This window comes from Balaenoptera ricei, chromosome 9 (assembly GCF_028023285.1).
Source record: "Balaenoptera ricei isolate mBalRic1 chromosome 9, mBalRic1.hap2, whole genome shotgun sequence".
In the NCBI taxonomy this organism is placed as follows: Eukaryota; Metazoa; Chordata; class Mammalia; order Artiodactyla; family Balaenopteridae; genus Balaenoptera; species Balaenoptera ricei.
The window spans coordinates 93,562,641-93,575,579 of NC_082647.1; the positions used below are offsets into that span (position 1 = coordinate 93,562,641).

Genomic DNA, 12,939 nt, shown 5'->3' on the forward strand with positions numbered 1-12,939 from the left:
GCTTATCTGGGTTTTTTCCCCCAAGCCTACTCCTTTAACATTATTTCATTTTATGTTAATAAGAACAATACAAAAATATAGGGCAATGTGTCCTAATGTGTTCAAAACCTATTATGATCGGAGCACTCTTTGGTGGAAGTTACCAAAATTCTGAAATGATAGGCCTTTAAAATTGAGAGCCTTGGCCTCAAGTAAAATAAAAGTCTGACTCAATTTTGTTTAAACAGTAGGGAAGTTTGTTGTCTCTAATATCAAAAAGGCCAGAGGTAGGGCTGGCTTCAAGAATGACAGGCCAAGGCCCCCTTTCTCTGCAGTTCTCTGGGCTCTGCCCACTTCCATCTGTTGACTCCCTCTTCAGACTGGTAGCAGGATTGGTGAAGTTCCAGGAATCATATCCAGCCCTTGAAATATATAAAGGCTGAGAAGGACCTTCTTTTCCCATGTCTCCTTTTTTTAGGAATAGAGAAATCTTTCCCAGAAATACCATACTAGAGGTTTCCTTGCAACCCATTGTCCAGAATTGGATTTCATGCCATGGTAGAGGCCTCTAGCATCCGTTCTCCCCACTTTCTTTAGTAATATTATCCCAATTTTTATCTGGGCATATGACTAGTCATTTAAAAGACTCCTTGTAAATTATTTCCTTGTAAGTTTAAGTAAAAATGTTATGTAGACCCTGTGGGAAGTATTCTTAAAAGGAAGGCAGCATCCTCTTTTATCTCCCTTCTTCCATTTTGACTTTTGTAATGCAGACAAGATGGTTGAAGCTTTCACAGTCACCTTAGACCATGAGGACAAGGATATACTCAAAGAGCTGATAGAAGAAAAAGCTGGAAGAAGCCTGGATTCCTGATTTCAGAGACCTGCCCTTACAAGCACTGGACTACCTACCTCCAGATAGGTGAGAAAATAAAACCTGTGTGTTCAATTCATTGTTAATTTGGGTTTTCAATAACTTCAGGTGAACCTAATCCTGACCGATGCACATGCCCACTCCCAATCAGTCACTGGCAAGAGGAACTGTTAACACCTGACTGGGGGCAAATGGATGGGGGCTGTTATAATGATCACCACCGTAGATATTTACTTAAAAACATATTAAATATATCTGCTAGAAATAGATTACTGTAGGGAAGCAGCATTCTTAATACCTACATAAGAAGTCACCTCATTGTAAGTGCTTTAGCATCTTAGTTACAAAACTTCAATTATTATTTCCTAGAAAGTTCAGAGGAACCTTACTCATGCACTATTTAGATTCTAATGGGTTTTTTGGTAACCTCTATTAATTTTAAGGAAAACATTCTCAGCTGTGCTTTCAAAGGATTAGCCTCCAAAATGCAAGGTTTGGTTTTTAGTTGATTCACTTCTACTTAATTTCAACCACATGAGTTTATTAATAAAAATGTTCTTTTAGCATATTTATTGCGCCACTGAATGCCAATTTCAAACCTAGTATTGATTTCGTTAGTCCTTTCCTTAGATTCCTTGCAGTTTTAGAATTTTGGACTAGATTTGTTAAATAGGCCATTTTCTAACTCCTTCAGAATCAACTTGTATAGTTTCCCACTTCCAGACGTTCTTTCTTGGTTAGGAGAACCGAGTGGAACTTTTCATTTTAACATCTCTATGAGATAAACTATTTTCATTTACAAATGATTCATTCAACCCACATTTCCAATTCCTTTAGTTTCCTTCAACTCTAAAACTCAAGAGGAAATCACAAAGAACCTAGACTATTTTGAGGAAACCATGTGATTCAAGTTCTGTGATTTCTCACTGTGGTCCCAGAATTCTACTCCAGTCGGGGTGTGGTATTTGGATAACTCAGAATCCTCAGGCTGTAACGTAATTTGAGTCTTCTAAGTCAGTTCACTGGACATAATCAACACAAACACCAATAGCAGGAGACCTGTGTTCTGATCCCAACATCGTGGTTAACTAGCTTTGCTACTTTAGACCAGACATTCATTTCACCATTTTGAGCCTGTGTCCTCGTCTCTAAGATAAAGGTCTTGATTATAAAATCTTTAGGTCTCCAACTCTATGCTATGCTATGATTTTAAGGAAGATGATGGTTAATTCTTAAAATCCCCAAGAAATAGAAATATTTCTATTCTATTCAAAAGCCAGTTCCAGTGCTTAACGATTCTGAGGCAGTTTTCTTTTCTTTTCCCTTTCTTTTTAGGCAAATATTTAAAGTGTACAATGTGATGATTTGATATAAATATACATGGTGAAATGATTACCACGGTCAAGTTAACACATCCATCAATGAAGCAGCTTTTTAACTAAAGAAGATAGGACAGTTTCCAGTTCTGCCTTCTTTAGAGTTCAAGGATAATCCATCCAGCATTCTTTTTCTGTTAATCTTTCACAAATTGTAAACCAGTAAGTTGCCATTCACTAGTCTTTTCCTTAGTGAATTATCTCCAAAGCTCAGCCATTCATATACTACCTTCATGGCTTTGGCCATGTCTTTCTGGTATCTTAGTTATTATTTCTCACCTTCTCTGTATTCTTTTTTACTTAAATTTATTTTGAAGGGAATTTTTATATAATTACTGCTTGATGAAGACTATAAAATCAGTCTCGCTTGGTCAAAATAGAGGTTAACTGAGAAAAAAATCAACAGAAACTTATTTAATTTTTAAAATAGGAAAGTGAAGACGTTTCTGTATGACAAAGGCAACCAGCTCCATTTGGTATGAAACATTCGTTGTAGTATCTCCCCATTATTTCAGTGGCCACCCTTCTTTGCACTAGCAATATCAGCAGCCTCAGTAAGCATTTCTGTTAAAGCTTCATGCACTTTACAGGTAGGATGATTTTCCTACGAATATGGTGGTGAGTAGTGGAGAGCTACCCGAAATCATCCACCACCGCAGCTGGAGAAACGTGTCTGTAGGGCGAAATCAAGAGTTTCTTTTACCTTTATTTAGAGAAATTTTCAAATCTTAGCAAGCCTAAGAATCACCTGAGGCTCGGGCTGAAATGCACATTTCTGTGCCTTGCCCAGGTCTAGACTAGAGCCTAGGAGTCTGCATTGTAAAACAGAGGGTAGTTTTCAGACCGTCACTTTGAGAAACATGTGACAAAGCACCCCTTAGTCCATACTGTATTGACTCACTCTTCAGTAACAGTGGAGCACCTTCTGGCTGCTCTGTTAGCCGCTGCAGAGGGGTGTGCAAGACTCAAGATTCAATTCACGGCTCCATGCAGTATTTGATTGTCAAATGAGGTGTACTAGCAACATCTCTCTAGAAGTTCAGGGTTAGGAAGGTCGCTAGGGGCTGAAGCTGTGAGAAAGCTTTGTGGATCCAGATTGGAAGGGTCTGGTGATTTTTTTCGGAGGCAAGTGGGTGGAATCAGAGGGTTCTGGAATCAGGCCAACCTGGAGCCGAAGGTCTAGGTGAAAAGGCTGGAAGGGTCCAGTAAAGTATAGGCACTTTATCCTGCAGTCAGCTGTTACTCAAAGTCTTCTGCACGGGGCCATGAGGACAGCTTTGTTTTAGGGAGAGTAATAACTTGGCATTGACGTTCAGGATGGATTGGATCTGCAGTGCCAAAGGTACAGCAAGCAACACTGACGGTACACTCTCTAATGAAAAGAAACCTGAGTGGCAAGATTAAGAAAACGCTGGACTTACTTATAGGTATGGGAATGAGATGGTGCCCCACACCACAGGTGCCCCTGGAAGGAGAGCACTTTTAAAAGACTAAGTGCAGAGGAAATCTTCAACAATTCAGCTTAGGAATTGGGCGATTGGGATTGACATGTATACAGTGATGTGTATAAAATTGATGACTGATTAAAAACAAAAAAAAAACAAACAAAAAAAACAATTCAGCTTCGTTGCATCCAGTGTAGGGAGCCCCGTAAATAGGCAGAAGACCTGTTTGTGTTGAGCTGATTGACCCTTTCCAGTGTCTCCGAATCTCTGTTAAAATAGAATCATCTCACATACACCTCGCTGCTACTTTCTACTTAAGTACTACTAATAAAATACCACCACCCTGAAATTGGGTTGAATAGGCCCAAGCCACCGCCAGCTTCTGCCCCGGTGATGACCTTGAACCTTCTCAGGTGACCCAGCTAGTAATACCTCTCTCTAGCCAAACTGGTTTCTAAACTTTGCTGCACAGTGGACTCACCTGGGGATTAACAAACAAACAAACAAAAAAACCCAAAACGCCTATCGCCCACATGTCATATGCAGCATAGTTTGGAAACCATTGGTCCAGCAACATCTCCACGCCTCTTTAAAAAACAAATCCTCCCTCCCTCTCTTTCCTCCGCCGCGAGGGTGCAAGCCGAGGGTTCGCGGCCGGGCTGGGTCTGCTCCCCCGCGCCCTCGTCGCCCCCCCTCCCCCATCCCCCCGCCGGCCCAGCGTGCGCAGCTCGAGGCTCACGTGCGCGGCGCGGGCCGGGCAGGGAGGTGGCGGTGCTGGGGCTTCTCCCGCTCGGCCGCGGCGGAACCGAAAGCGGCGGGCGGGGAAGAGGAAGGAGGGGCGGGCGCGGGGCGCGGTGGCGCGCGGAGGGCCGGGAATGCCCGCGGCGCAGGGCCCCAGAGCTGCCCGGTGGCCGCGTCCGGGCAATGGCCCTCCGTCTGGTCTCCGACTTCGATCTCGGGAAGGACGTGCTCCCGTGGCTGCGGGCACAGCGGGCGGCGTTAGTGGCCGCTCGGGCCGGAGGCGGCGGCCCAGGTGCTGTAGGCGTGCGTCGGGGCGGGGTGGGGGGGTGGATGGAGGGGGCAGGCAGGGGCAGCGGAGGCGGGGGAGTCGGAGTCATTCATACCTAGGTGGTTCCTGGGCTGGGCCGGGGTGGTTGGTGGGCACCGGCCAGACGCGCAGCCTGTGCCCCCTGCCAACCTGTGAAGGTTGGTGCTGAAGGGGTGACCTTCCCCTCTTTGGAGTCTGGGCTTTGCCACCCTCACCCGGGGCCACTGGGTGAAGGGCGGAGGGACAGCCCCCGGGGCAAGGTGGGCAAGGTCTCGGTGGCGGAGTTGCACTGCCTGTTTTTTTTTTAACATCTTTATTGGAGTATAATTGCTTTACAATGGTGTGTTAGTTTCTGCTGTATAACAGTGAATCAGCTCTACGTGTACATATATACCGATATCTCCTCCCACCCTCTCTAGCCCATCCCTCTAGGTGGGCACTGCTTCTTCTAGCGAGTCCTCCAGCTTCTGGCTTAAGGGTTGCCCACAGTAAGTCACCTTCAGTAGGAAGGCTGGGACACTAGTGGTACCCTCGGCATCATCTCATCAGAGCAGGGCGTGGAGGAGCAGCTGCCCAGACTGCGCAACTCCTCCGGCACAAGGCTGCAGGGAGTGGGAGAGGGTGGTTCTCTATGCTTTATTCATATCTCACCTGCCTAAAAAGATTCATCACCCGGGTAGGGGTTCTACCAAGACTAGAGGCTCCTGGAAGTTCTCGCGTTATGAGAAAGACAAGATGAATCATGGCCACCGGGAAAACCACCGTATAAATACTTAACAGGTGCACAGTTTGTCCCCACGTTTGTGAGACGTGTTTCTGGGTGAACAGTATCCATGATTTAGGGGACATGCCACTTCGGATGTGAAGTGCAAGAGGGTAGGGGTCTGCTTTCAGGCTGTGAGCAATGAACTGAGAGCCCACTGTTTTCCAAAGCATCAAGCCCGTCACCACCAACCCAGAGACCACCTGTGCCGGCCAGCAAGAGGCGTGAGACCAAGTGATCCTCGGGTGTCCTGCCCAACTTCCTCAGGGTGAATTGGAATACATTCTGGGCAGTTGAGGCTTTGGTTTTCATCTGTCTCAAAAATCCTTTGTTTTGATTTTGATAAGGGAGTGGAAAGTGACTTTCGAGCCTTTCCAGCATTGATCAATCAAAACTTTAAAGAAGGGGAACTCTGTGATTTCCCAGGTTGTTTTTTAAGAAGAAACATTTGCTGTAAATAATGTTGCATCTTCAGGGCTTAGGTTCAGGTTCAAAGAAATGATACCCTGGATCCCAGTTGTGCACAGGAGCTAGCCACTTCTGTGTGTTTACCTCTTTTTTTTCCCCCTCTGGTTTTCCTTAAACCCTTAGACTTGCTGGAGGGCATTTTTTGGAGAGGTCCATCAAATTACCCATATCTACAACTCCTTTCCCCTTATTGCTGGAGAAAGTTTTCTATCCTATGGCTTTAGCAGAATATTTGTAGGGTTCCTTGTCTTGGCATGTTGGTTGTTGGTTCCAAATAGGGAGTCATGTTTGTCTAGTTCAAGGCTCCAGTTTGACTAGTGAGTTTGACAAACGACTAGTGTCATTATTAGTAAAGCTTCACTTTTGGGGGAAATTTTTTAGAAGTCTCCTAAATGTCTAAAGAGCTTTTGAAGGTTTATGCTTTCCACCACAAAGTGGTCCTTCCTCTGGACCTCCACCTTATATAGCTAAGTGGCAGGTGTCTGAAAATGAGAAGTTAGATGGAGTGTGAAATGCCACAGCCTTATGTTTCAGTAATGTGTGTTGTGATTGAAAAGCTGTGTGTGAGCCAGTTAGATTTTGGCTTCCTTGTGTCTTTCACTCATCTGTGAAGACATATAAACTTGTGTGTTGACATTTCTCCGAACAGCAGATACCCCTGGGTCCTCAGAAACTAAACTTCCTAGAAATACCAGATTTTTCTGATATTGGTAGTATTTTGCTCCTGCAGAGCACCTTGGCAAGATATTAGCCCTATTATACTAAAAGAAATTGTTATTTCTGAAAATCACCAGTGGGTGGTAGCTCAAAAAAACCACAAGTTAATTATTCTGCTGCTGTAATTTGTAGCACTGGCAGGGGAATGTGGGATTCTATTTTATTTCTAGCACAGCTATTACTCCACACATTTGTGCAAATTATTTTCCTTTCAAAGTCTCGGCTTTTCAAATGTAAATTATGAATAATTATACCATTGTAAAGTCTCCTCTCTGCACACTTGCTCTCTAAATTTGAAGCCTTAATATTTTTCCATCAACAAATACAATTGAAGATTTCTTAGTGGTGTTAAGTAGTACTCCTGATGTATGACATATTTCTGGCAAAATAGCCACAGAGCTGGGCTAAGTCAGCCAGGACAGAAATTCAGTGCATATATGATAGCATTTTAGTCAAAAAGGGGTTAAGAAGTAAGGAGACCAGATTTGGTTACTGCATGTGTTTCTTGTTCTAGGTTGAACTTTGGGAAAATTATTTCTCCTGAAATAAAGGAAGAAAATATTTGTTCTTTAAAAAATTAAAACAGTAATAAAAGAATATTTTAAAAGAATATTTTTAACACATCTAAGCTATAAATAATAAAGCTATAAATAAAAAATAATATTATTATTAAAATAATAAAGCTATAAATAATTTAAAAAAGCAACACTGTGTACCCACCTTAAAAATAGAACAATATCAAGACTTGTGTAGGCTCTTTGTCTCCCTATTTGATCCTGTCTCTCTCTGTATCCCTCATCTGTAAGTTGTTACCTATAACCGTTTAAACGTTTATATTTTAACATTTCTTTGATCCTATTTGTAGTTTTAACCCATATGTATATCTCCCTAAGCAAAATATCATTTCATTTTGCTTGTTTGTGAACTTTAAGTAAATGAAAGAATGCTCTATGTATTCTTTTCATTTTTTTTCTTCTCAGTAGTGTAAGATTTATCCATGTTGACTGCTGTAGGTCGTTAATTTTCACTGCTGTATAGTATTCCATCTGTGTGACTATACAACACTATGGTGGACATGGAGATGCAGTGTTTAGATCTTCCTATCAAGAAAGGGCTTGTCCCAGGTGCTGTAAGTGTGGGCAGCAGATAGCCCTCAGCTGTCAGCCCCTTCAGGGATGGCCTCAGCAGAGGGTTGCGTCACCCAACTTTATGCCCCTTTAGTTTAGGTATGGCCTTCTTTAATGAGAGGGTGAGGTGGGGTATAAAGGCCTGGGCATTTTGACTCACATGGGACAACTCTGACAATTCATTTCAGTTCTAGAGCTTCCCCGATGGAGGACCCCAAGGTCACCTGAGGCCACTGGGCCTTCATTGTAACTTGACTTCTTCCCCAGCCCGGTCCTGCTTCCTTCTCCTTCCTGCTACAGGTGTTAATCCCACTTTAGTAAGCACTCCCTAGTAAATACCCTGCATACTAAACTGTCTCAGGATGTTTCCTAGGGAACCCAACTTATCTTTTTCCCAACAGTGACATTTGGGAGGTTTCTGGGGTTTGTTGTTACAGTCTATGCTTTTACTAACCTGGAGCACACTTTACATGTTTCTCTAGGATGGATGTCTGACAGTAGAGTTGCTGAGTCACAGGCTATGCACGTCTTCACTTTTCCTGGGTAGTGCCAAATTGTTTTCTAAAGTACTTGTACTTACTAACTACCCCATTTGTGGTATAGAAATGTTTTTGGTACTCTGTATCTTCCTTGATTTTTCCAGATTTTAAATTTCTTGTCAAACTAGTGGGTCTAAACATTACTTCATTGTGGTTTGAGGTTGAACACCTCTATATACTTACTGGCTATTTGAGTTTCCCCTTCTATGGGATGTTGGTTCATCCTTTTGTCCATTTGTCTATTGTGGGGTTTTTTTATATTGATTTTAAGGCATTCTTCATTGTGGATTCTAGTCCTTTGTTCATCATATATGTTGCAGATATCTTCCCTCAATCTCTTGGTTTTTTCAGTTTGTGATTACCCTTGATAAACAAGAGTTCTTGATTATAATGTAGTCTAATTTATGAGTCTTTTCCTTTATGGTTTGTGCTTTTTGGATATTTTAAAGAAATTTAGAAGCCATGAAGACATTTTTATATTAACTTCTAAAAGCTTTAAAGCTTTTTTCTTTGAATTTTATCTTTTTAATCCATCTGGAATTTATTTTTGTAATATGTAGGAATCAAATAGGGGGACACCAGAACCTTCAAAAGTAGTCCTGATATTTGCTATTTTTAAGCTGGGTGGTGGTTACATGATTTTGTTCTGTTATTATTTATAGCTTACAGGTGTTAAAATATTCTTTTGTAAATTGCATTGTTTTTCTGTGTTAATAGCTAGTAGTTCTGGTGTCACTAACCAAATAGCCCTACCTTTTCTCACTGACAGCAAAACCACTTCCTTCACACATCGAGTTTCCATATGTGTGTGAGTCTCCTTTTCTGGGCTTTTAATTTTGTTCCATTGGCCAATGTTAGATGAAGACATCTTAGTAACTATCTTTCTGTTAAGTCGATAACTGGTAGAGTAAGTCTTCTCACATCAGTTGTCTTCAGGATCATCTTGGCTATTCTATGCTCCTTGTTCTTACATATATATTTTGGAATCAGCCAGTTAGATTTCACCAAAAAGTCTGTTGGATTTTTGATTTGAGTTGCATTGAATCTATAGATCAGCTTGTGGAGAGTTGGTGTCTTTACAATATTAAATCTTCCCAACTATGAACAAAGTATAGCTTGTTGTTTATTTAGAGCCCCTTTATGATTCTTAACAAGTCTTAGAATTTTCTCCATGAAGGTTTTTGCCACATTTATTCCTGGGTTGTTATTATTTTTTGTTGCTCTCATAAATAGCACATTTAAAAACATTATAGGTTCTAACTATTACTGGTATGTAGCAATATAATAGATTTTATATATTAATTTTTCTATCTAATGCTTAATCCCCTCTTGGGATGTATCATATCTTCAGGAAACTAAGAAAAATTCTCCGGTGTATAAATTTTCTAAGGTTTAAATGTCACGTATATTTAAGACCAGAAATAATGTAGGTTTTCTTGCCTATATCTCCTTGTCTGCTTCAATTAGTATTAGATTTACGAATTTATTAGAATTTATTAATGTTCCAGATTGATTAATCTTTCAAATATTGTAGTTATTCATTATTTCCAGGGAAGTGATATATTTTACCAGTTAACTGACTCAAGAGTAATGCTTTTATTGTTGCCTCCTAGATACCCCCAGACAGATTTGGGGGCCAGAGGATTGGCTTAGTCACATTGTTTTTGTTTATTGTTTCACTCTTCTCTTGCCACTGTCCTTCCTTTTCACTTTTCCTTCCCCTACCTTCCTAGTCTCCTTTTCTAATTCTCTTCTCTCTTTATTGCTTAACTAATCACCCCATCCTTGATTTTTCTCATTTTATTCAGAATATGAAATATAAATCATATAATAATGTTTACTTCATATGTTTAGAAATTATAATATCTGGTCCTGTTGAGCAGGAGGATTTATGTGAATTATTTACAGAATAGAAATGTCATAGGATAATTATATCTTAGCACTCCTTGATCTCTGTTTTAGGAACTAGTTCAAATTTTTGTATAAGGCTGTGAGACTCCCCCCACCCCCATAGTCATTGGAAAGAAAAGGAATACTTTTATTTGATTTTTGTCTCATAGCAGTTGGAAACCAAATTTACATATTTGACAGACATCTTCTTTTAAAGTGAAATCACTCGTGTTTGGCAAAGAATACATTGAAGTGGACGAGACTTATCTGGCAAACGAGCTTTTTTTTTTTTTTACAAATTTACCCTAAAGTTTATTTGAAAAGATAAAAGGATGAGAATAGCCATGAAAGAAGAGTAATCACAGAGGACTTGACCACCAAATATTAAAAGCATTATAAAGCTGTAATCAAAGCAACGTGGCATTGACTTAATAATATGTAGACAGGTCAATGGAACAGGAATAGGTAGTTCAGAAATATACATAGGGGTTTACTACATTATAAGTGTGGCATTTCAGAAAAAACAGATAATTCAATAAATGGCATTTGAACAACTGGGTAACCATTTGTAAACAAAGTATAATGACAAATGTTATACTGTATACGTATGAGTTTAAATACATAAATTTTAGTTGGATCAAATATATAATTAAAAAAATAAAAACACAAAAATTGTAGAAAAATATATACCAAACATTTATATAATCTCAGGGTAGGAAAGACAATTCTGTGCATGACATCAAAGATAGAAACTATAAATGAAAATATTTATGTGGTTTTTTTTGAATTTTATTTATTTATTTTTAATACAGCAGGTTCTTATTAGTTATCTATTTTATACATATTAGTGTGTATATGTCAATCCCAATCTCCCAGTTCATCCCACCACCAGCTCCCCACCACCACTGCTGCTTTCCCCCCTTGGTGTCCATATGTTTGTTCTCTACATCTGTGTCTCTATTTCTGCGTTGTGAACTGGTTCATCTGTACCATTTTTCTAGATTCCACATATATGCGTTAATATATATTTGTTTTTTTCTCTCTGACTTACTTCACTCTCTATGACAGCCTCTAGGTCCATCCATATCTCTACAAATGACCCAATTTTGTTCCTTTTTATGGCTGAGTAATAGTCCATTGTATATATATATATACCACATCTTCTTTATCCATTCATCTGTCAGTGGGCATTTAGGTTGCTTCCATGACCTGGCTATTTTAAATAGTGCTTCAGTGGACACTGGGGTGGCAAACCAGCTTTAATTTTACATGAGCTGTGACTCACCAACACCTTTAATATCTAGGTACTCTCCGTTTTTTAGTAGGTTTACTTATGCAAGTATTTATCAGAATGCTACATTTTTCCTTCATGAACTCTGATTTCACTGAACTGTAAAATTAAACCACATTTCCTCATTTGAAGTTGCTAAACTTCCTCCTCTGGACTTTCCAGTGTTGAACTAGTGGCAGAAGAGTCAGAATGAATAAGCAAAGAGGTTATTGAATAAGTCTTTTAAAAGGGTGTGTCTAAAACATGAGCAACTAATCCGGAGAGGAAGGGCTGATGGGTTTATAGTGTGTGGTTGAGACACTGGTCTCTGGCTTACCAACATTGCTAAATTTATCAAATGCAAATATCCTTCAGATGAGAACCACGTACTTAACTGCAGGATTATTTAAGACTGCAATTCTTACTCCCTAACAGACCCATGAAGGCATTATTTTTATTATTTCTTTCTACTCTGGTTACATTATAAGCAGGTCCTAGTTATGCTATCTAATGAATATTGTTTAATGTATATGATTTATAAATATGTAGTTCAGTGGTTCCCAGCCCTGGCTGCACATTAGAATAACAAGGGAAACTTAAAAATACACACACCAGAGAGTAGGCCCCTCACCAGCTCAAAAAAGTTAGGATATTTGGGGCAGGGCTTGGGCATCCATGTTCTTTTAAAATCTCCCCTGATGATTCTAACACAACCAGCATTGAGAACCATTGATTTAATGGAATAAGCATATATCATGTGTTGTAATCTGCACTTGTTGGAGAATTTTTTTCTCTTAAAATTTTAGTGATTTGGAAGTAGATGTGCTTTTGCAAGGAAATTGGATTTTCTTAGCAAGAGTCTTGTAAAGAAGTTTCTTATCTTAGTTGAAACCTTTTAAGTGTACTTTTGAGAAGGTCTCTTCCAGCATCCTTATAATCTTGAAAGAAAAAAAAAAACTTCTCAAAATATTGACACATTGCATTCCAGGAGTTTTGAGTCATGTGCAGGATGAAAAGAAACTCACTGAAATTCTCTTTAGATGCCTGCAAAATCTACCTTAAAGGATTTTTCAGTAATTATCCGTTTTCCCATTGTGAGTATGATACAGGAAACTTAGTTCATTCTGTTTACCTTTTCCTAGGCTTGAAATTAGTCTGTGCCACCTTTTCAATATATGATATTGGCCAAATATCTTAACTTCATTGAAACTCAGTTGTTTTACCCATACAATGGGCTTGTAGTACCTTACACAGTGTGATTGAGATAGCAATGAGAACTCTGTAAATTATGAAGTGCTGTTCAGCAGTAAGCTAATTGAATCATACTATTATCCTAAGAGACCAAGTGATTATTCTTATTTTTTTAATCATTGAGAATGATGTGTCTGATACCTCAATATACATTGAAAGGTGTATATACCCATGTATAAGCAACACTTGCCC

The 12,939-nt window shown here is 39.8% G+C and overlaps 1 protein-coding gene across 4 annotated transcripts in view; it reads left to right on the plus strand.

Moving 5' to 3' along the window:
- Window positions 1–809: 809 nt before the first annotated feature.
- GSAP (gamma-secretase activating protein) overlaps window positions 810–12,939 on the plus strand; it is a 94,178-nt gene continuing 82,048 nt past the window's right edge. For 3 of the 4 annotated variants that reach the window (XM_059934100.1, XM_059934101.1, XM_059934102.1), the window contains exon 1: window positions 4,486–4,707. In XM_059934100.1, coding sequence (XP_059790083.1) covers window positions 4,599–4,707 — 109 coding nt within the window. In that variant the 5' untranslated portion in view covers window positions 4,486–4,598. Of the gene's footprint in view, window positions 902–4,485; window positions 4,708–12,939 lie in introns of those variants that run through there. The other variant, XM_059934103.1, reaches the window with a different exon arrangement.